At 56.1% G+C, this 23940-nt stretch overlaps 1 protein-coding gene across 1 annotated transcript; it reads right to left on the minus strand.

Moving 5' to 3' along the window:
- Window positions 1–112: 112 nt before the first annotated feature.
- SLC7A10 (solute carrier family 7 member 10) lies at window positions 113–15954 on the minus strand. The gene is made up of 11 exons (XM_070770915.1): window positions 15723–15954; window positions 6268–6472; window positions 4066–4217; window positions 3471–3596; window positions 3246–3399; window positions 2432–2555; window positions 2243–2346; window positions 1805–1901; window positions 1456–1605; window positions 715–892; window positions 113–472 (listed from the first exon to the last, which is right to left on the minus strand). Exons 1-11 carry the CDS (start codon window positions 15871–15873, stop codon window positions 342–344), a joined length of 1572 nt encoding a protein of 523 aa, XP_070627016.1. The 5' UTR covers window positions 15874–15954; the 3' UTR covers window positions 113–341.
- Window positions 15955–23940: the final 7986 nt, after the last annotated feature.

The following is a 23940-nucleotide window of genomic DNA, read 5'->3' on the forward strand; positions in this document are numbered from 1 at the left end:
CCCCCCAAAAGTCAAGAGCCTCCTCCCGAGCCAACCAAGCCACCTGCTCCAGCCAGCTCCACACATGCCCCCCCCCCACCCAGGGGGACCCAACAAGTTCCTGAGACAGGTGCACCACCAGCCCTGTTTTATGCACAGATCTTTCCAGGAAAAGCTAGCAGGGCAGTGCTGACAGGGGACCCAGTCCACATCCTCAGGGCTTCCTTACCAAGCCCTTCTAAGAGTCAGAGCTCGTTTTATTTTTCCCCAGGAAAAAAAAATTTTTTTTTTTTTTTTGCAAAAACACCTCCTCAATAAACAACATGTAAACAGAAACAGCTGCTTCAGGCTCCACAAATGTCTCATTGTGTCTTCAAGGGCTTGTCCGTGGCAGGCAGTGGGGAGGGCTGGCAGGGGCCATTTTCCTCCTCCTCTGGGGAGCCCTGGGGGTAGACCACGAAACACAGCTCCTGGCCCCAGCGTGTCACTGACTCTGAGGACAGACAGACAGACCAACACATGGACGCTGGAGTCTGACCCCGTAGGACAGGGGTCCTCAGGGAGCTGCTCTCTGTGCACGGGACCCGGACACTTGAGCCACACCATGGGCAGACGTCTGGTGGTGGCTGGGCCCCGTGTGGCCACCTCGGCTGCCGGGAGATCCCCGCTTTAGGGCAAAGCCCAGAGAGGGTCCTATCTCCAGGCCCCGCCCCCTCGGGGAGCTGCCCAGCTCACCTGTGAGTCTGTGCACACACTTTGGTTTGCTTCTCCAGAACGCTCCCAGGAAGAAGATGGGCACCCCTGTCAGGATGATGATAACGCCTACCCCACACACCATGGGCTCCGAGATGAAGCTGAAGACCAGCAGGAATGCCCAGAAGACCAAGTACGCCACGGGGACGAGGAGGTTCACCTGGGGGACAGCAAGCAGCAGTGCAGGACACCACCCCCCCAGCTCTCCTGCCCACCCCCCAACCCTGGGGGTCTCGGGCCATTTCCTGGGAGCTGAGACCTGAGGAGCCCAGTTGGCCCAACTGTTGAGGGTCTGTCAACTTCAGCGGCTCTGAGCTCCCCACCGCGACTGTATGTGGACTGGCCGCTTGCACTTGGCTGGAGGTGAATGATTTTCAGTGTTCCACATTTCAGGCATTGAGCACTTACTTCTCCAGCTCAAGGATTGATATGCAAATGGGAGGACTTTCCTTTTAGCTCGCTTTCGGGGCTTCTGTTTTGTGTGGGCTCGTGGAATCCTCTGTGACCGTGTCTTAACCTTATTTTCCTGTCCATGAAGTGGGAGTATTCACAGCACCAACTTCATAGGGCTGCTTAAGGACTGAAGACGCCAGTGCACACAGGGCCCCAGGCAGGGCTGGGCACATGGCAAAGCCTGGCCTCCCCATTGCTGCCATCGCTGCCCCCGGGGGTGGCCCTGACCACTTCCGGCATGTGAGCCAGCCAGTCCTTCCCCAGCCTCACCTTGATGGGCCTGTGGAGTGCTGGCCGCCTCCAGCGCAGCACGAGCAGGCCCAGGATGGTGACGCCGTAGCAGAGGTAGTTGATGAAGGACACGTAGTTGATGAGCGTGTACGTGTCTCCCACGAGCATGATGACCGCCGTGGCCCCACACTGGGAGAGGACCGGGCTGAGGTCTGGCTCCCACCTGCCTCCTGTCAGCCCAGGAGGGGCCCTGGGCCGGCCAGCTCAGGCCAGGACGTCGGTGAGCCCGGCCCTCCCCTCCCACAGGGCCAGGCCTCACCCCCTGCCACCACCCAGGCTGCTGAGTGGCCCTGGCTCCCTGCCCTGCCAGCCTGGTCCCCCAACTTACACAGACGAGGAGGGCAGGAATAGGGGTGCAGCGTCTGACGTGGATCATGGCTAGCAGGCTGGGCAGGTGCCCCTCTCGGGCTCCAGAGAAGCACAGTCTGGGGGATGGGGGCAGATGGGTGGGGGCCATGAGCCTGGCCCAGGGCCTCCCTGCCAGCCAGATCCCGACCTCAGCTCTGGACCTGATAGCTCTCTTGAGCTGTCACCTCTGACCGCCTGCTCCAGCAGCCCCACTGGGCAGTTTTTCCCCTCATCCAGCCTGCCTCCCTCCTGCTTCCTGTTCCTCAGAAGTGGGATCAGATCTCCGTTCCCCGAGAGTTCCTCGTCCCACCTTCAGGTGGGCTCAACCAGGCGGGATTTCCCTTCCCCCAGCACTGCTCCTGTGCACCAGGGCGGCGGCCTGGCCTCACCCTGACCACTCTCCCTCCAGCCCGGTCACCTGGAGGAGGTGAACAGGTAGCCATTGATCCCTCCGAAAGTGGAAAGTGCCACGGAGACGGGCATGACCCAAGAAAAGTAGCCCAGCAGCTTCTCCCCGAAGGTCTGGGTGGGCACAGAAGAGAAGCAGAGCGTGAGGCGGGGCGGGGGCCGGACAGGAGCCAGGGACCAGGCGGGGGCCCCCACTCACCACCGCCACGGCATTGGAGGCCAGCAGCTCCTGGGGGGACATGGCGGTGAAGTAGGCGACGTTGGTAAAGGTGTACACGAAGGTCACCAGGGGGATGGAGATGAAGATGGCACGAGGTAGGTTCCTGGGGACAGTGGTGGAGCGTGTCAGCATTGGTCCTTGGGGGGCTGGGGTGGGGCCTCAGGGAGGTAATGGGGCTTTGAACCCATCTCCAGGGCAGGGGAGAGGACAGCCCTGCAATCCGTCAGTCTGTCTCCCCACTACTCTTCAGCCCAGCCTTGGCACAGCCTGGTAGGAGGAGGAGTCACTAATATCCTGGGGGAGGGGGCGGATCTAATGTCTGCACGTGAAAAGAATGTTGCATACAGCCAAATCAGCTTTGAAGATCCTCAGAGTGTCCTTAGAGCTCAGTCCACACAAGCCAGGGTCCCCAGGGACTCCCATCGGCGCCCCTCACCCCCAGCCCCAGCTGTAACTGTTCACCGTCAGGGTCCCAGCTTAACCTCAGACAGAGCCATTGGCTTCTTTTCTAGGGACCATGTTGTGTGCACATGTGTAATTTTTTGGCCAACCACATAGCTGGATCCGTTTACAGGGAGACAATGAGACTCAGTGTTTCCGAGACCCAGAGAGGGGCCGTGACTCATCCACAACCATACAGAGCAGGGTCAGGCTGGAACACAGGCCTCCTGGCTGCCTTTCCAGAGCCGCTCGTGGGGATCAGCAGCGCAGCCAGGCCATAGGTGACCGCAGGCCTGGCCGGGGAGGCCGCCTCTCCCACCCCTTCCCAGGGCTGGGCCAATGCCCCACTTACTTTCGAGGGTCCACCAGCTCCTCTGTGACATAGTTGAGGAAGTTCCAGCCGCTGAAGGCGAAGGAGCCCTGGAGGAAGGCCAGGGCCAGGTGGCCCACGGACGGCGTCATCCAGAAGTCGAAGGCGTTGCTGGGCCTCAGCTCCTCAAAGTGTCCTGGGGGGTCCGGAGGCCAAGGGTCAGCATCGTCTCCCCAGCCCTGCACCCAGCCCCATGCCCGGCCCTACCTTGGAAGATCTGGACAAAGCCCACGCCAATGATGAGTGAGAGGGCCAGCAGCTTCCCGCCGGTGAACACATCCTGTATGCGCGTGGCCCAGCGCACACTCGAGCTGTTCACCCACGTCAAGAGCACTGCAGGAGAAGGACAGGAGGGCAGGTGGGTGAGCAGGCACCCGAGGCCAAGCCCCTCATGGTGGGCCATGGCCAAGTCCAGCCCCGGCTGCAGGACGGGGTGTCTCATGCAGCAGCCAGAGTGCCAGAAGCCCACCCCCTGAGGCCAGCTTCAAGGGGGTCTGGCAGCTGGAGGGATACCCGCTCCCAAAGTCCTCCCACAGGGGACTTCCCCGGTGGTCCAGTGGTTAAGACTCTGCCTTCCAATGCAGGGGGTGTGGGTTCGATCCCTGGGTAGGGAGCTAGGATCCCACAAGCCTCCAGGCCCAAAAGCCAAAGCATAAAACAGAAACAATATTGCAACAAATTCAACAAAGACTTTAAAAATGGTCCACATTGGAAAAAAAAAAAAAAAAGACCCCCAAGTCCTCCTCTGCAGGGCGGGTCCTGGGGACAGAGGCCCCGCCCACCCCCACGACTGGGCACTCACTCAGGCAAGCCATGGAGAGCACGCGGGAGGCGGCGGCCGGCGGGATGCAGTTGGGGAACACGGGCTGCAGCACGTAGTTGGAGAAGGTCATGGAGATGACGGCCAGGCTCGTGGGGTACATGATGAGCACGGCGCTCCAGAGCAGCAGGAAGCTGGAATGAGCCAGGGCCCGAGTGGGGCGGGCCTCCCGGGACCCTCCGGGCCAAGTGGGCCCAGGTGTGGGGAGCGGGGCTGCACCCTGAGCCCTGGTACCCAGGCTGCTGTGGGCGCCCAGAGGCTGGCTTCAGTCCAGGGAGGCAGGGCCCACCTTGTCGAGGTCTCTGCTCTACTGATAAATTGTTTCAACAGAGATAGCTGTTCAGCACACACTGCTATGGGCTGTCTCTGGGCAGGTGTGGAGAGAGACTAGGGAACCCACCCCTTTTCTAAAGAAAAGGTCCTCGGCCCCAGGCTGTTCCTGAGCTGGGCTGGGCTCTCCTGGGACCTCCAGTCCTGGCTCCAGAAGTAGTCCCCAGCAGAGCCCTGTGGCTACAGATGGCTGACTCTGAGCTGTGAGCCCCAAGGGACCAGACCTTGCAAAGCACCCTGGTAGGGTGGGAAGGATTCAGGTCCCCTCTGCCCGAAACTCCCCTCTGCAGGGTGTCCACGTGGGAGTGAGGTCTGACCTGTTCCTGGGGGCTCTGGCTGCACCCAGGGCACCACCTGTCTGTGGGGGTGGTGCTGGCCGCCTGTCCACCCCACCTTGAAGGCGGGCACTGCCTTATCCAAGGGTACCAGTGGCCTCTGGGGCACCAAGCTCAGTGGCTTCCTCTCGGTCCTGGCCTTTGCTCTGTAGCCCTGCTTCCATACTCCTCGCTGTACACATTCCCCCCTGCCCCACTCCTTTCACTTCTGGGACATCCTAGCACCCTGGCCCCCCTCTCATACTGGGTGCTCCCCTCTCCCCACCCACACACCCACTCAGTGTTATGTGTCCCTGGGGTGGGGGTTGGGCTCTCCTCTCCCATCTTCTCAAGTATTCCAGCCACACAGCATGATTCTTTTGCTTTCATGGGTCCCAGGCCCCTTTGAGGATCCCCTCCCCAGAGAAGAACACCCCCAGACACACCCAGAGGAGTGTGCACGCTCTGCCACACTCCATCCTCTTAAAGGCCCCTGACCGCATTGCTCAGAACCACCCTTTAAATTCTTCAGCCTAGACTTCTCTGTGCTCCAGATACCCCACCCAAGGCCTGACTGAGCATCTCCTGGGTGTGCCAAAGACCTCACCCAAGTGACAAACCCCAGCCTGAAATCTCCCCCTCCTGATCAGGAACCCCCATCAGTGGAGTCTTGCTAAAGCCCTCCCTCATGCCACACCGGCCACCACGTCCCCACAATTTGGACTCCTTAATGGTTCTGGGATCTTCCTGGACCTTTGTTCAGGCCCTCAGCGTGGCTCAGCTAGATGGAGCTTGGGTTCCCTTCCACCCACAGGCTGCCCAGTCCCCGCCAAGCCCAGGCCACCACCCTCTGTACGTGCACCCCATCCTTCCTCACTGGTCAGCCAAAAAACCCCCACCTGCCCCTTCAAGCCTCAGCGCAAAAGTGTTTTCTCTGGCAGCCTTCTCCGGGTGGTAGGCAGCTATTTTCTTGGCTACTGGGCAGCTACCTCTTACACTTTCAGAGCAAGGCTCCTCCTGGTCCTGATCACATCAGAGGGGTTTCCCTTCTGTACTGTAAGCAACCTGACGACTGGGCCGGACCCTTTTATCACTGCGTCCCGGCCCTCAGCAAGCAGCAGGTGCTTAGCTAACATTCACGGTGATTAAAGGAACACTAGAAGTTATTTAAAGGAAAGCTCTTGCAGAGCGTTAATAGGAATGTCATGCCCTTCATTGCTTGCCTGGATGCTGACAGCATCTAGAAGTTTCCATAGTAAGGACTTTCTCACCTGTAAACACCTGGGAGGGAGGTGAGGCTTATTTAAAAGGTAGCACAGAGAGGTCAGGGGCCAGCTAGTGTCTGGCTGGAATGCCATGGGCGTTGGTCCCACACACCCTGGCCTTAGAAGGCCATCCAACACTCTCTCCTTCCCTCCACCCACTCCCATGACCTCCCCAGGATATGAGAAGCAGAAGAGGATACTGGGGTCCGGGCCCAGCAGGCCATCGGTTCTGGAGAGGCTGTCCCCACCCCCAGCTGCTAGAGCCCCACACTTACCCAGCCAGGCCCCCAAAGATCTCAGTGACATAGGCGTAGTCCCCACCAGATTTGGGGATGGCCACTCCCAGCTCCGCGTAGCAGAGTGAGCCCAGGGCAGTGATGCCTCCACCCAGGACCCAGACGAAGAGGGCCAGACCCACAGAGCCAGAGTGCTCTAGGACCCCTTTGGGGGAGATGAAGATGCCCGAGCCAATGATGTTTCCTGCAGTGGGGAAAGGTAGGGAGGCATCAGGTCTGGGGTGCCCCCAGCAGGCCAGCCTCTCTGTGCAGCTCTAGATGCTGCAGTGAGGAGGGGAGCTTGGGCTGCTCCCTGGAGGTGGGCCTGGAGGCATGTGGACGCCACGGGCCCCTCAGACCCTGCAAGCCCCACTCTGGCCACCTCATTTCCCCTCCCCAGCCCCTGACATGCACAGTGACACCTTTGTCTGTCCAGACAGGCTCCCTGCCAGAGATGAGTCCTGTTCCAAATTCCTCTGCCTCTCACTCCCATGAGGTGGGCCAAGCCCAAGCAGTGGCAGCCACTCCAGTGCCTCCCCACAGGGCCCAAGTGCAGCCCCTCAACCCTGGCCAAGGCCTCCAGGCTTGTCAGCCTCCAGCCACCTCCTTCCTCCCGGCCTGCTGGCAGAGCCGGTCACTTAAAGCAAGACCTTGACCATGACACTGTTGCCACTTTCTATTGGCTGAGATCGAAACTCACAGTGTCTTGGGGACGGCACCTCCCCCAGGAAGCCCTCCTTGACCAGCTGGTAAGGCTCCTCCTCCCACTTCACAGCCCCAGACCCTGCTCCATACTCTCTTTATCTTCCATCTCCTGTTTCCCTTTCAGAGAGCCCTTTGCCTGCTGGGCTCCTCCCTGACCTAGGACACAGACTGCAGACACAGATTCAGAAGAGATCTGGTTTCCTGGTGTTCTTAAAATGGTTCAGCTTCTGGGCAAAGGGCAGTGGGGTGAGGGAGAGGACCTGGTACATTTTCAGGGATGAGGTGGACGGTGGCAGGCTGGCAGGACTCGGTTGGCTCAGCCTGGGGTCTGGGCACAGATGCCTCTCCCTTGGGAACAGCCACTGTTGCAAACAGGAGTTACTGCTCAAATCCCAGGACCACAGTGGGAAATCCTGGCGGGGGCTCAGAAAGCCAGGAATCTCTCCTAGCTCAGGTCACCTCTCGAGTCCTGCCTGCACAACAGGGCTATAGTGAGGATTCAGTGAAGTACTGTATGGGAAGCCTCAGCTCATTCACAGCTGCATCCAGATGTTCTTTGCATCTTCGGGTGATTCTGTGTGTACTGTTGGAAACCTCACCTTGGGCCTCCAGCACATAGTAGGTGGTCAATACACATCTGTTGTGCAAACTACGGGATGAGTGAATGAATGGCCTGAGGTCCAAAATGGCACCCGTGCCCCGATGTGAGGGACCAATGTTCCCATCTGTGAAGTGGGTGCAGCTGTCTCCACTCGGCCCTCCCAGCAGGAGACTCTGGGCAGGAACAGAGGGGTTGGCTGGCTTTCTAGGTTTGGGTGCCAGTGGAATCTGGCAGGTCATGGGTCACAGAAAGCCTGGCCTGCCCCTGGACTGACTCTTGAGTCTTGGAAGGATGGGCACTGGTCAGAGTGGGACTCTCTGTTGACTCGTGGGGTCTGGGAGCAGAACAATGGGAGACCCTCAGACAGCCAAGCTGCAGGCTGCAGAGCAGGCTTCCAGAATGAGCAAAATGCTGAGTGCCCACTTAACCCTGAGCTCCCTGGCAGTTAGGGCAAAGAGGATAATGCACTGGGTGACCTGGGCCTCATCCTCTGTGCTAATGAATCCAGTCATATCACTGGTGATGTACAGTAGGGCCTGCCCAAGAGGAGATAACCCCAGAACCCACAGGGCATGGGCTTCCCTGGTGGCTCAGCTGCTAAAGAACCCGCACACCAATGCAGGAGACACAGGTTCAATGCCTGGGTCAGGAAAATCCCCTGGAGCCAGAAATGGCAACCCACTCCAGTATTCTTGCCTGAGAAATCCCATGGACAGAGGAGCCTGGTGGGCTATAGTCCAAGGGGTTGCAAAGAGTCGAACACGACTGAGCACGCAAGCGCGTACACACCCACAGGCCACATGAATAAAAAAGTCGCACTGCTGGGACCTGGGCCTCAACCCCTCCACAAATGGCCCCATCTGCTAGGGCCCAGGTGGGGAGCACAGGACCAAGAGGGCAGAGTCTGCCGGCTCCACCTGCAGGGCCCACAGGCAGGTCTGGATGAGGACACAGCTGGGGCCGCCCATCTGCATGGACTCCCTGTTCACAGTCCTACCCCACCCCCACTCAGTCGACACAGATTTCCAGTCTGGATGGCCACGATGCCCTGCTTGGCTTTCCAGTCACATCCCAGGAGCCCTAAACACATCCAGATAAGGAGGAAAGAATTTCTGTCTCCCAGCCTCCCCCCAGGTAGGCTGTGTCCTCAGCTTGCTTCTAGGGGTAGACAGGCCACCTGCTTCATCCACTGTGGGGCCCGGGGCCTCGGTGGGCTCTTGGGTTTCTAAAGGGTCTTTGAGTTCACTCTGTCCAGTAGTAGAGCCTCTGTTCTCAGGACCTGGTGGAGCAGGATTTGCCAAAAGCCAGGGAGGTTGGAAGCCAGCGGGGGTTGGGTGGCCTTGGAAGGAGCTGGGTGCATCCAGAGCCCTGAGCCACGCGGCCCCCCTCACCCTACTGTGGGCCGCCCCCCCCCCCACCCTGTACAATTCAGCCTGACAGGGCCCCACCAGGGTAGCCCTCGGGGAAGCCACACCTGGCACCTCGTCTCCCAAGGCTGGGATCTGAAAGGGACATATCACTAGTCATTGCCCACTGGTTGGAGACTTGGATGCTGGGAACTGGGGGATGGGCCGGGGGTGGAGACTGCTATTGTTTTAGACACGTGGCCTCAGGCTACAGTGCAGGACTTCTCCCCACATGGCTCAAAGGGACACGTGTGCCAGCAGGTGTCTCTGAGGTCTTTGGGGGCCTCTTCCTCCAGGCCTGGACATCCTCCAGCCTCTGCCCTGGGTCTGTGCTGGAAGATGGCAGAAAACCCCATCAAGGTCCACTGGCTGCTCTTGGTACCATGGGGGTGGGATGGGGCTATGCAAGGAGCAAAAAGGCTAGGTGAGGGGCAGAGGACAAGGAGGGATGTTGCTGAGGTGGCCGCCTACAGCAGTGGATGTTTAGGGGTGTGGAGAAGGGACCACAGAGCCATAAGGGATGCCTGCCTATCGCTCCTGGTGGTGGAGGGTCCAGGCCTCCCTTCTCAGCGCCCATGTTCAGGCCCGGCAGAATCAGCTCTGCCAGATTTAGTGAACAGCAGTGGACAAGTCTGGGCTTCCCTGGTAGCTCAGCTGGTCAAGAATCCACCTGAAGTGCAGGAGACCCTGGTTCAATTCCTGGGTCGGAAAGAGACCCTGGAGAAGGGATGGGCTACCCATCCCAGTATTCCTGGGCTTCCCTGGTGGCTCCGATGGTAAAGAATCTGCCTGCAGTGCTGAAGACCTGGGTTCAATCCCTGGGTTGGGAAGATCCCCTGGAGGAGGGCATGGCAACCCACTCTAGTATTCTTGCCTGGGGAATCCCCATGGACGGAGGAGCTTGGTAGGGTACAGTCCATGGGGTTGCAAAGAGTTGGATGTGACTAAGTGACCAAGCACAGTGGACAAGTCCATCCTTTGGGGGATCCTGCTCTGGAGGAAGCAGAGGAAGGGCAGGGACCATGGAAGGTGGGATGGGCTGGGAGATACTGCTGAGCACCTGGTCAGGTGTCTCAGTAGGCTGGAGGAATGTGTGTTCCGAGGCCTCCATATACCTGTCCACCCAATGGGACGGCTGCTCTGTGGTCCTCGCAGGTCCTCGGCGGGGCCAGAGCTCCCAGGAGGGTGGTGAGGATGAGTCCCCCCAACCAGGGGGCCCCCCTCCAGTATCCTCTCGGCCCTCTTCCCTCAGCCCGAGCTGGGTGGTTTTTATCACATTAAGATGTTTGGCCTGATGGGGCTTACCCAGCTCCGTGGAGGAACGAAGAAAGGGCCATTGTTCCCCTGGCTGCTGCAGTGCGTGCTGACCTATTTCTGGGAGGCAGTGGCCGACTGTGGAGGTCGCCAGGGTAGACCACGAAGGTCGCGCCGGTGGAAGGGGCTGGCTGCCCCGGGTGTGTGTGGGGGTAATGTGCAGAGTCTGATTCAGGGAGGGGTCGGGGCGGTCCTGTCACCACCACCCCCATCCCTGAACAGGAGTCAGCTGTGTGACTCAGGCCTGTGCTGCCCCCTTTAAGCCTCAGGTTCCCCTTCTGCCCGGAAGGGCCATGGGACTCGGGGGGCAGCAGAGGGCTGGGGCAACCCTGACTTTGGCAGAGGTACTGCTGGGCAGGATGGATATGTCCTGCCAGCTGCCAGAGGAAACACGGTCTGCTCAGGGCCCTCTGTCCTCTCCCGTGGCAGGTCTCTTCCCAGCTCACTGGCCTCCAAGAAGCAATGTCACCTCCAGGAAGCCCTCCCTGATCTCCCACCATGATCTCTATAATAGGGCCCCTCCTCCTCTCCCATGGTACCTGGAGGATGGCTAGGAAGTGATTACCTTTATTTGCCATCCTGGGTGGACCTTGCATTCCCAGAGGGCAGGGACTATGCCCTGACCTGCTGAGATGAGGAGTTTGAGCCCCCTAAAAGGACAGGGGACCCCTAGGGCCTAGGTCCTCTTACACATGCCTGCCTTTTCAGTGAGCATGGCTATGACGTGGCCTCCTCCTGCCACACTGGCCTGCTGGCCTGACAGAGAACAGCTCCTGGACTCCTGGGCCCTGTCAGGGACTGGCCATGGGCCAGGCCTCCTTCCCTTGCACTGGGCAATGAGTCCCAGCACCTCCCCATTAGGATGTGACCCATGAGATTTCCAGGGAAGAACTCAAAATTCCTGCTGGTAAGTCCCAAGTGTCCTGAGACCGTGGGCAGGGCCAATGACTAGTTGAGAACCCCTAAATCTGAATTCAAACCCTGGATCCCTCATGGTGGGGGGCTGTGGACAAGGTGCTTCACTCTCTGAACCTTCTTATCTGTAAGATGGGGAGACGAGGGAGTGATGTGGGTCTGTACTCATCCTGTCTGCTACCTCAGAGGTCCTGGGAAGTGTTTATGGGTAGTCCCTATTGCTGTCTACTTTGGAGACATCCAGCCACCCAAGCTGACCTATGGAGACCTGAGCCCCTTGGGACCTCAACACCGTGGGGTCAGCAGCCAGAGCCCTGCTTTGGGGGCCTTGCTATTGCTCTGGGTGAAGCCTCTGCCTCCCAGTGTCCTGGTGGTGAGCACATGTCAGGCACCCCTCTGGGGGACACAAGTGCCCGCTGAAGTCGTGGCAGAACTCCAGGGAGGTGAGTGGGGACACTTCCAAGACATGCCTGAAAGTGCCAATCGGCCAGTGTGTACCACCAGACTGACCCACTTTCCTTTTGAGAGAGTGATGAGCAGAAGGACAGAACTCTCTTCCCTGGACCTACTCACCTCACAGTCTTCCCAGATCGATGAATGGCAAACCAGGCCCCCAGCTGCTCAGGCTCCAGTTCGCTATCACCTAGACTCTACTTGGCCACATCTTTCATCCAGTTCATCACAAGTCCTTTGGCTCAATCTTCCAGACATGCCCAGGACTGAACCTCCTCTCAGCACCTCCATTAGCATCACCCCGCTGTCTGCCACCATTATTTCTTACCCGGGTGACTCCTGACTGGGCTTCCGGCTTCAGCCCCTGTTGCCCGCAGCCTCTCCCCCACAGTAAGCCCCAGGCCATGTCATGCCATGCCATCCTGTTCCATTCCATCCTACTCCACCCCACGCCATCCCTCTTCTGCTCAAAGCCCTCCTCGGGCTCCCATCTGACAAAGAAAAAGAGGCAAGGTCCTTACTGTGGCTGCAAGACCCACACAGACTGGACCCCATCCCATGCCTGACTCATCACCCATCTACAAACCTCTCTCTATCATCTTCTCACCTTAGCGCTTAATCATGACCCGGTCATCTAAACATTCAGCTGGTTTATCTTATTTGCTCTTCGACTTCCCATGCTGGAACGTCAGCTCCAGGAGGACAGGGATTTGTCTGTCTTGTTCCCTGTTGTGTCTCCAGCACCCAGAACAGAGCCCTGCACTGTTTGGTACCTAACTGTTGAATAGATGCATGAAGATGACCAGTGCTGGCCAGCCCCACCCTTGTGGCTGGAGCTGCCTCAGCCCCCAAGGGTGATCGAGAGCACACCAACAGCATCTGACCCAGGCCTGGTGGCAGCCTCAGGTCCCTACTTCCCTCATCTGTAAATTGGAGCTATGGTGAAGCAAAGACAGGCTGGTGGGTGAGGGTTCTGAAGAGGGGTATCCTGAGCAGCCCAAAATCTCCAGCCCTGGAGACAATGGAGGGACCTGGCCACAGCTGGGTGCATAGGTACTGGCTCCTAAGGAGATGGGGTTCACAAAGGAGACCCCAGAGCCCCAGAACACACTTGAGCCTGATCCACAAACATAGGCTGGATATTTGGGTCAAAGGGAGACAGTGGAGGCCAGGACAGCCTGGTCAGCAGACCCAGGTGATTCTCAGTCTGCTGAACCTGGGCACAGTCCCTCCTTGGGCATGAATTGGGGAGGTAGCTGTTTGTGGTCCCTGAGTCAGGACAAGGGATCCTGTACATACAGCCTTGGGTGGGGGTGAGGAGTCACAGAAGATTTCTCTGTCCACCTGCTTGTCTATTTATAGTAGAGTGAGGAGTTCAGTAAATCTTGGTTGGATGAGCTCCCAGCTTAATCCTCAACCTTCCCCTATCGTGAGCTCTGAATCTGGCTCTGATTTTGCCCTGCACCAGAGCAGTGTGAAGAAGCACGCTGGATTGGGAGAGGAGTCCAATTCTGGTTCCAAATATCAAGTCCACCCCTTGCAGCAGCATCATTTAACTTTCAACAGCAGTTTCTATATCTATAAAGTGGTATGAAAATTCCCATCTTGCAAGGTGGGCAATCACATGAGATAAAGGGAGACTGTGTTTTCATAATGTAGCCAGGCGTATTTTTCTGAATAGACAGATGTAGTGATGTCTTGCACAGCTCTGGCCCCAGAGGACTCTTTTTCCTCCAGGCTGGCTCATTCCCCTCCAGCTGTGCTTGCTTCAGTGGTCCTAAGTACGTTTTAGGTGGAGTCTTTTTCAAGCCCAAAGCCCTACTTAGCCTGAGGTAGGGGCTGCAAGGGGAGAGAATTACAGGATCTTCTGGGAGAGTATTTGGAAGTTTTGGAGATAAGAAGAGTAGCTGCTAACAAACAAGAAAAATTATGAAGAAGGCTATAAAGTTCTCAAGACTTTTTAGGCTAAAATAGGACACTTTGAAGATATTTTTTACTCTGGCCAGGCTCTCCAGAGCAGGAAAGTGGGATACGATGTGGGAGATGCGGCCCCTGGAACAGTGAAGAGGGGGACCTTCAGGGTGTCAGGTGGGAGATGGTGGTGCAGTGATTCAGGCCATACCTGCCTCGTCTGTCACCTTCTGGAACATTCTCCCCTTGTCTGTTTTCTGTCCAGGCTAGCCTCCCGCCTGCTGAAACCCTTCAAAACTCCCCAAGTAGGGTTATAGGACCACCCCTGAGTGTCCTGGGCTGCAGTCAGATCATTTGGGCTCTGTTTTTGAGTCTGCCACCCTTGGCTAAGTCACTCCTAAAGCCCAGCTCAGTCTTCAAGGCCTCACGCCAAGGGAACAGTGGCCCTGGAACAGCAAAAATGGCATGAGAGGTGGGGAAGCTGGGAGGGCAGAGTTGTGCTGCACAGAAAAACTCCTGCTGAGTTAGCCTCATCTGCTCCCACCATCACCACCAGGGCCCTCTCAGGAGGCGAGATGAGCCAGCAGCCTCTGCTGGACTTAGGGGAGCGGGGATGGGATATGGGGATAAGGCAGAGTAGGTCTATGCTCGAGGATGCTGGGTTTAGCTGAGGCAGCCCAGGAAAAATCACGTCTCTCTCTGCCCCTTCTGGGCACTGTAGCTGGTCAGCCTCTGGACTCCCTGGTCCACCCACGATGTGTGGGCTTCCTCTTTCTGGGGGCACAGCTCCTGGAGAGGGTGTGGGTCAGGGCAAAGCTCTAGCCAGTACTCTGACTGAATCCCTGGAAGGAGACTGTCCTCCCAGCAGACGGGCAGGGGCACTCGAGGTCAAGAAGGGCTCCAGACCAGATCAGGATCAGCTCCTAGAAGATGCCTTTCCACGTGCAAGGGGGTGAGACAGAGGGGTACCTGTACAGGGGCTGTGTCCTGGGGCAACCCTCAGTGTGAGTGTGGGGGTTGACCAAGAGCTAGACCCCAGCCTTGGCCCAGGAGCTCCAGTGTGGGGGGTGGGGGTGGGCCAGCGGAGGAGGAAGTTAAGACCCCAGACTGTCCTCCTGAGCCCCCAACTTTTTCCATCTCCAGGGATCCGAGGATGAACAAGCAGCTCCCACTGACTGGGGATGGGAAGCATGAGAAGGTGATAAAGAAAGAGCAGTCAAAGTCCACTCCATTCATCCTTCCAGCCCTTGTCTCCTGGGACACTGGAGGTGGAACATACTCCTCCCACAGGGCTGTCTGGGGCACCTTGTGTGGACACAGGTACAGGTCTGGGTTGGCCAGTTTCTGAGGTGTCAGTTTCATGACTTGGGACAGCAGGGAAATCCCACCACTGTTTTCACTGGGCCCTGAGCCCTCTGACTACCCAGAAATCCCCATATGTGGGCAGGATGTGTGCACTCATTCTCAGGTGGGGAAGCTGGGCCAGAGAGGATGCAAGTGGGGTCCCACCCCAGGAAGCCTTTCTGCAGGCGGGGTCTGCCCACCCCAACTCAGCCGCCCCATCACTGCTGCTCCGCCCCCCTGCGCCAGGGTCCAGCTGGCAATCTTGGCACTAATTACATTCTCGGAACCCATTTCCACTCTGGGCTGGTTCTACCTGTCCAGGCTACCCACAGTCCCTCCTGCTTTGGAAGAATAAATCATTCACACGCTATGGCACCTGGACCCTGCACACCGTAGGAACTCTGCTTGAGCCACAAGATCCAGAACTGGGAGGCCTTAGCAGTAGGCCAGCTTACAGTGTCTGCTCACTTGGCAAGGCTCCTGCACTCAAGGCAGGACCACATGTTAGAGATGATAAGACTGAGGGAAACTGCCCTGCAGAAGTTTAAAGAAATAAGGACAGCAGGAGGATTCCAGCGGTGGATGGGACCTGCACCTCGTTCGAGCGCAGAAGTCCGGGGCACTTGGGAACTCTGCGGCTGCTGTGTGAAGGGAGACGCCGCATGTGCCGCGGGCGTGCATCCTTCATCCATGGTCCACCGTCGCGGACCGCTAGGCGCACCCGGAGAGGGGTGCTCCTTGTTCCAAGCCGCTGTCCGCCTCAGGCCTCACCGCCCCAGGCACCCGCCCGCTCCGGTCCCGCTCACCGATGATGATGGTACAGGCGCTCACCAGCCCGATCTCCTTCTTGAGCGCCACCCGCTCCGAGGCGCCGGGGCCGGGACCCCGGCCCGGGGAGGGCGAGGGCGCAGGGCCCGGGTTCCCGCGCCCGCTCGGCTGCTGCGTGTGGCCGGCCATGTCGCTGTCCCGCCGCGTCCCCGCTCCCCGCACTGTCCCGTCGGTCCGACCGGCCGCCTGTCAGTCCGGCTGTCGGTGCGCGCCGCCCTCTCAGCCGGGACAGCGCCCACAGGCGGGCGCATGCGCGGGCGCGGGGCCCGGGCCCTGAGCCCCGGCGGCGGGGGCCAGGGAGGGGCGGAAGGAAGACCGGCCGGCAGCCCCCTCCCCCACCTTCCTTAAAGGGAACACTCCCCCCCCTCCCCGTGGCTCTCCCCTTCCCAACCCAGGCCTGGAAAGAAGGAAAGGACTTGGGGCAGACTTAGGAAGAACTTCCCAGACCCAAGAAGGCTTAAGAAGTGGGTCCTCCCGCTGCCTGAGTTACAACCATTCCTGGGGTGGGGGTAGGGGGGCAGGGCTCAAAGGCAGGACTGTCCCTGCCCTCAAGGAGACTGAAGAAAGCTGGTCAATATCATAGCCGTCTATGTGCTGAGATCCACTGTGCGCCAGCGCTGTCGGACCCCTTAAATCCTAGCTCGGGTCCGTAGAGCGCGAGTGCCAGGAGAGGGATGGAGGTTGGGCCCCTTCTCCGGGTGGACGCTGAGCTCCCGGGATAGTAAAGGGAGCTGACCGAGTGGCTTGCGAGGCGCAAACCCTTTCCCATGCCGCCTTGGCCTCCAGACAGACGCTGGGTGGAGGGTGTAGGAGCTACAGTTCTCCGAGGGGTATAGGTTGTGTCCGGGATCCCCTCGAAGGGGTCAGGAGACCCTAAGGCCACGCCATCAAAAGTCTGGGGAGATGGGGTCGGGGTGAAGACTTTGGAGCCCTCAACGGCCATCCAGAGGGGACCCAGTGCCTCGTGGGGGGCCTGGAAGGGCTTCGGCTCAAAACCCCACCTTCCCTCGCTCTCCGCCCAGCCCGGCTCTGCGCTGAGCCTGGCAGGTTCTACCCGCAGACGCCTGGCCACAGGTGAGAATTCGGGCTCGGTGCACCAGAACTCGGGTCTCTGGCGAAGGCCCCGCGCAGTCCAGCCCACACCAGGAGACGAGGCCACCTCAACTGCCCCGGAGACGCGGAGAGGGGGGCCCTGGCCTCTGGGGTCACAGGCGGGGGTCGGGTGTGCAGGGCCCAAGGGAGGTTGCCGCCTCCTCCTCCCGGAAGCCGTCAGGACTGCGTAGCCCGGCCCGGCGGAGCAGACACGAGGAGGGCCGCGTCGGGGGCCACCAGGGCGGCGGGAGGGGAGAGTCTGGCACGGTGCGGCCGGCGGCGGAACAGCCTTTGTCCCTTCCTGGCGGCCGCCGCGACGCGCTGTCCCCTGAATGTGGATGAGCCGCGCCGGGCGACCCGTGTTCCCCCCGCCCGCGGCCTCCGACGGGCGGACGGGGGTGGGGCGGGGTCTGGGCCCCGTGCTGGGCTGCGCGCGGAGCGTCGAGCTGCCAGCGTGGCGGTGCTCCGAGGTTGCAGGCGAGGGGGACCTTCGAAGCTGGGGGTGGGGACCTAGGAGTAGGCGTGGGACGACCCTGGCGGGACGCGGTGGGGGAGGCCGCCCGGCGGGGCTTCAGCCCTCGCGCTCCCGTCGGAGTCCCGCATTCTTGGCGCCCTCCGCCTCCCGCCCCAGAGACGCGTTCAGCGCGGACTTTCTTAAAGGAGCCTCGCGCGGGCGGTGGGGTGAGGGCAAGCGGCGCGAGCTCTGGGGACTCTTTAATTGTCGCGGGTGATGTGGACTGGGGTCTGACCTGTTCGACTCTCTGCACCCAGCTGCCCTTGCAACGATAAGGTCTGTTGGGAGAGGGTCCCTCCAGGGTTGGCATGAACCTCACGGGCCAGGGGCCTGTGGTTTTCCAAGGTGAGCCTCTCGTGGTCCCTGAAATGTGGAGTCGGTGTTTCAGGAGGTGGAGGGGGGTGACCCTAGGGCACTGCGCAGAATGGAATTTGTATTTTGTTTTCCAGGCCCACAGTTCAGGAGGTCATTTTAGTGGAATACACCAGACCTTGCAAACCCTGATGGGAAAAAAAAGTTGGCAAGATTGGTTTACCATCCAAATGACAAGAGGTATATAAGGCCCCACATTAACAGGAGGAAAAAATAGGAACATCATAGGATGTTCTCAAAAGATTCAGAAAACAGTCTTTCACGATTTAAACAAACCAAAAAAGTCTTAGCAAATTAGAAATAGTAAGGAGCTTTCTCAATTTGATAAAGGTATCTTACCAAACCCTCAAACCCTCCAAGATACAGAAAACAACAAACAAAACCCATTCAGTAACTTCGTGCTTAATGGCGAAATGATTGCTTTCCCACTGAGACTGGAGATGAGAAGGAATGTTAGTTAGCACTCTTTTCTATACAGTACGGGGCTGGTCCTCCCAGTGGAATAAGGCAAGAAAAAGAAGTGATAAGACACAACCTTTTAATGACTAAAATCTGAAATACTGACAACACCAAATGCTGTTGAGGATGTATAGCTACAGTAATTCTTACTGGTTGCTGGTGGGAATGCAAAATGGTACAGCCACTTTGGAAGATATTTTGGCAGTTTTTTTTAAAAACTAACATACTCTTATCATACAACCCAGCAATCGTGCTCCTTGGTATTTACCCAAAGGAGTTGAAAACTCAAGTCCACACAGAAATCTTCAAATGGATGTTTATAGCAGCTTTATTCAGAATTGTCAAAACTTGGAAGTAATCTAGATGTCCTTCAGTAGGTGAATGGTACATCTACAGTTTAGGATGATAGAATAATGTGTGCTGTGCTTAGTCACTCAGTCATGTCTGAGTCTTTGTGACGCCATGGACTGTAGCCCACCAGGCTCCTATGTCAATAGGATTCTCCAGGCAAGAATACTGGAGTGGGTTTCCATGCCCTTCTCCAGGGAATCTTCCCAACCCAGGGATCAAACCCAGGTCTCCTGCACTGTAGGTGGATTCTTTACTGTCTGAACCACCAGGGAATCCCTTAAGAGAATAATGCTGCTGCTGCTGCTGCTGAGTCGCTTCAGTCGTGTCCGACTCTGTGCGACCCCATAGGCGGCAGCCCACCGGGCTCCCCCGTCCCTGGGATTCTCCAGGCAAGAACACTGGAGTGGGTTGCCATTTCCTTCTCTAATGCATGAAAGTGAAAAGTGAAAGTGAAGTCACTCAGTCGTGTCCGACCTTTAGCATGGACTTCAGCCTACCAGGCTCCTCCATCCATGGAATTTTCCAGGCAAGAGTACTGGAGTGGGGTGCCATTGCCTTTTCCGAAGAGAATAATGCTATGCTACGTCACTTCAGTTGTGTCCGATTCTGTGTGACCCCATAGACGGCAGCCACCAGGCTCCCCCGTCCCTGAGATTCTCCAGGCAAGAACACTGGAGTGGGTTGCCATTTTCTTCTCCAAAGCATGAAAGTGAAAAGTGAAAGCGAAGTCGCTCAGTCGTGTCCGACTCTTAGGGACCCCATGGACTGCAGCCCACCAGGCTCCTCCATCCATGGGACTCTCCAGGCAAGAGTACTGGAGTGGGGTGCCATTGCCTTCTCCATACTTAGCACTAAAAAGAAATGCACTATCAACCCATGAAAAGACATGGAGAAAACCTAAATGCATGTTATTAAGTGAAAGAAGCCAATCTGAAAAGAATAAAAAAAAAGGTGTGAAGATAGGAAAGGAAAACATACAACTGTCATTTACATGTAACACTGTTGGATAGAAAATCCAAAAACATTTCTATTATATAAAACATTTATGTTTATAACTCAAGGTTAATCAGGTAATTTAGCAAAGTGGCTGATTTTAAAACATAGATGAAGAAGAACAAAGCTGGAGGATGTACACTGCAGTTAGGAAGACAGGTGCAAGGATAAACAATCAACTAGGAACAGAATAGAAAATGAGAAATAGACTCATTCATTTCTGGACTCTTATTTTGTTACCACAAAGTTGACATCACAGAGCCTGGGAGAGAAGTGGGACAGACTTTTCAGTAAATGGTGCTGAATCAATGACGTATCCGTATTGGAAAACAAACAAACAAAAAACCCCTTCATCTCTGCCTTGCTCTATACCTTAGAACCGAGTCCATGGATGTGCCCATGAAAGCTAAATGAACTCGTGAAAGGTAAAACAACCAGGCTGCTACAAGAAGACTTAGGGGAAAGAATAGGTTCGTTGCCTTACCCAGGACACAAAAAGCAAGATCACTGAAGAAGTGATATATTTGACTCCGTTAAAAATTAAAAGTTCTGTTAATCAAAAGTCGTGACTAAGAGAGGGAAAAGTAAGCCACCTTTGAGAGAAGTTAGTTCAGTACGTATATCTGATAAGGGACTTGTATCTTAAAAAAACTACAGATTAGTAGGAAAAAGACTTTAAGTAGGTGCTTCACAAGGGAGGATGTCCAAATAGCTGGTAAACTCTTGAACAGGTGTTCAACCTCATTAGTCATCAGGGAAGTGCAAATTAAACCAGAACGAGCTACCAATGCACGTCCACCACACTGCTTAAAAGTAAACACGAGTGTCGCCAAGGATGTGGAGGGAGTGTGCCTTGGTACACCAGCTTGGAAGCCTTTTTGGCAGTATTTCTAAACTGCTATGGGCTTCCCCAGTGGCTCAGCTGGTAAAGAATCTGCCTGCCAATGCAGGAGACGCAAGAGACGCAGGTTTGTTCCATCCCTGGGTTGGGAAGATCCCCTGGAGAAGGAAATGGTAATCCATGCTAGTATTCTTGCTTGGAAAGTTCCATGGACAGAGGAGTCTGGTGGGCTGCAATCCCTGGGGTCACAAAATGTCAGACACGACTGACTGCCCATGCACAAAGGCACTAAATCCCTATGGCCCAGTATCTCCATTCTTTATCAGACACCCGCCAGCTTCCACCTCAGATCCTCCAGCCTCGCCTTGCTTTGAGGGCCTGGCTACTTTCTTTTCCTTTTCAAGTACAACCTACTGACACCTCCCATCACCCTTACCCCCACCCAGGTCTTCTCTGCTATCCCTTGAGGTCTGAGACCATGAGGGTTGAAACCGGTACCCACACATTTGTAACCCAAAATGCAGAGGAGTTAACATACTTGGGCCTGATTTTTATCAAAAGTTAGGCAGGTGGTAACCAGTGGACAAATTCTCCGCCATTCCTCATCCTGGATGGACTGTCATGAGTCCTGTTCATTATAAAGCCTCTTGCAGGAGGGTCCCACCGGCCCAGCAATCAGATGCTTTTGGCAAGCTGTGGCCAGTTCAGAAACTCACCCTCATATTGGCTCTCTTGCCTTCCCTGCCTCACTTCCCTTCCCCTCAGTCTTTTTTTTTTTTTTTTAACTATTTATTCGGCTGTGTCTTAGTTGCAGCACGCAGGATTTTCCTTGCATCATGTGGGATCTTTCATTGCAGTGCATGGATTCTGTAGTTGCGGAGGGCAGGCTTAGTTGCTGCGCGGCATCTGGGATCTTAGTTCCCCAACCAGGGATCAAACCCACATCCTCTGCATTGTAAGATGGGTTCTTAACCACTGGACCGGCATGGAAGTCCCTCCTTTTTAAGTCTTTATTGAATTTGTTACAGTATTACTTCTGTTTTATGTTTTGGCCAGAGGCATGTGGTATCTTACAACCCACACCCCCTGCATTGCAAGGCGGATTCTTAAGCACTGGCCCACCAGGGGAGTCTCTAGCCTCAACTCTTGATTCCCTGTGGTTTCACACTCTGGGTAAGAAGTGCCACCTAAGCTTTTGCCTCAGGCTTTGTTTCTAGAGCGCCCAGGCAAAGATACACTCCCCTGGACCTTTCAGAAACAAAGATACAACTGCACTGCCAGATGTTTATAACGTTGTTATTATTTTTAAAAGAACTAACTATTTTATTGTTTATTTTTTGGCCATGCTGTGGGGCATGCAGGATCTTCTCTGATCAGGGATAGAACCGGTGCCCCCTGCAGTGGAAGTGGGGTGTTAACCACTGGACTGCCAGGAAAGTCCCTATAACGCTATTCATAGCAGCCCTCTTCGCAGTAGCCCCAAACAGGAAACCATTATTAGTGGCATGGATAAATATGTCAAAGTACATTCAAATCCTAGAGTCCTGTACTGCAAAGGAAATGAACAAATTACTACCATGCCCCAACCTGGATAGATCTTATAGACATAATATTGAACAAAAGAAGCTGAATATGGTGTAACATTCTTGGCAAAACTAATGTATGACGCTCTAAGTTCAGACAGAGGTGCCTTGGAGGTGGTGACTGGCGAGGGGTGAGGGAGGGAATCTGGGGTGGTTTGTGTTCTATTTCTTGATCTGGGTGCTGGTTGTATGAATATGTTGTTTGTGAAAATTCATCAAGCAAAACACTTAGGATGTGTGCAATATTTTATATGTAGGTTGTGCTCACTTCAATAAGAATAGGACATTAAGCATGTCCTTTGCAGCGTCCCTGGATGGGACAGGATCTGAGCTGGGGTGTCCTTGGGCCAGTTCTTTTTCCACCAGTTCCCCAAAGGTGTTGAACCTGCTCAGTATCTCCATACCTGTTCTGGCCTTAACCCCCCTTCTCCTGCTACTTACATTCCAGCCTAGGTGGCTGCTCAGGCAGCCCGTTTCTCCTTGGTTTCTGCCATCCTGATCCCAAACCACTCCCTAAGTCTCCAGCATCTCCTTGTGGGTGGTTCTAGGGGACCGCTCTGCTTCTGTCTCATGGGGCTGTCTCTGCCTCTCCTTGTTTTCTGTCTCCAGTCTCTGTACCCTCCCTGGACAGCCACTGCCTATGTCTAGCCCTAACACTGGTCGGACCAGGGGCAGGAGTCCACACAAAGGCTCCACATACATATGCCTAAATATTTAGTTTAAATCCCAGCTCCTAAGGTCACTGTGGAATAGACAATGAAGAAAGCACAGTTAGAGGGAAATCAGGACACTGTCTTTGGTGACCTGAGGCAACCAACTTTAAGTGAGAGCATTGTCTCTTCCGGTTTCCCAGGGCAGGCGTTATGACTGCCCCCCGTGCACATGTACACACACACACACACACACTCCTTAGCCCAGCATCTTCTGGCCTTGGGAGGGGGGCCCTTGTATTACTTTTGTTCCTCTCTCGCAGTTCACCTTTGTTCAGCTAGTTACCAAACTTTAAAATACTCTGTGAGACTGAAATTAAAAACAACTTTGTATTCTGGGCTGGTGACATTCTGGCTGTCCGTGGTGTGAGGGTCCATGGCAGAGACCCCTGTGCCCAAAGCTGAGGGCTCAGCCTGCACATTCGGTGCTTCTAGAATGATCACATGAAGGGTGTGTCAGGACACCAAGCCCTCGCCCACTCTGCGATCCCTATCTCGGTCTCCACTCCCGGAGCTCTGACTCCTCCATCCTCCACACCAGCCTCGCCAGTACTCTCCACCACCCACTCTTTCCTCCAGGCTGACGGCCGCTTCTTCGTCACCCCAAGATTGCTTCAAAATGCAAATCAAATCTCTCTCCCCCATCCCAAAGTCTCCCTGCTCAGTTTCAGCAGGGAGGCCATTTATTTATTTTTTAATTTTTTTTTTTTTTTAAAGAACAGGTTTCTCTTTCTTTTTTTTTTTTTTTTTAAATTAATTTATTCTTGTCTTCACTGGGTCTTCATTGCTGTGCTTTCTCTAGTTGCAGCAAGCAGGAACTGCTCTCCAGCTGTGACGCACAGTCTTCTCATCGCAGTGGCTTCTCTTGGTGAGGAGCACAGGCTCTAGGCAAGCAGGCTTTGGCAGTTGCAGCAGGCGGGCTCAGTAGCTGTGGCACTCAGGCTTTGTTGCTCCAAGGCATGTGGGATCTTCCTGGACCTGGGATCGAGCCCATTCCCCCGCCCCTGGCAGGCGGATTCTTAACCACTGGACCACCAGGGAAATCCAGGGAGGCCATTTGACTAACAGTCCAAACTGGGGCCCTTTGAAAATGCAAGGGGGTGCTATTAATAATTAAAGCAGGATGAGAGGGCATTAACTGGATGTCTGAGCAATCTGGGATGTGCGCTCACCTTTAAAGCCACTGTGCCAGGCTCTGCATGCTCAGATGTCGGTCCCCATCTTGCCTCGCCCATGCTGTCTGCTTGGCCTGCACCCCCTCAGGCACACCTTCCTGCTCCT

Source organism: Bos indicus, chromosome 18 (assembly GCF_029378745.1).
Source record: "Bos indicus isolate NIAB-ARS_2022 breed Sahiwal x Tharparkar chromosome 18, NIAB-ARS_B.indTharparkar_mat_pri_1.0, whole genome shotgun sequence".
NCBI classification, from domain to species: domain Eukaryota; kingdom Metazoa; phylum Chordata; class Mammalia; order Artiodactyla; family Bovidae; genus Bos; species Bos indicus.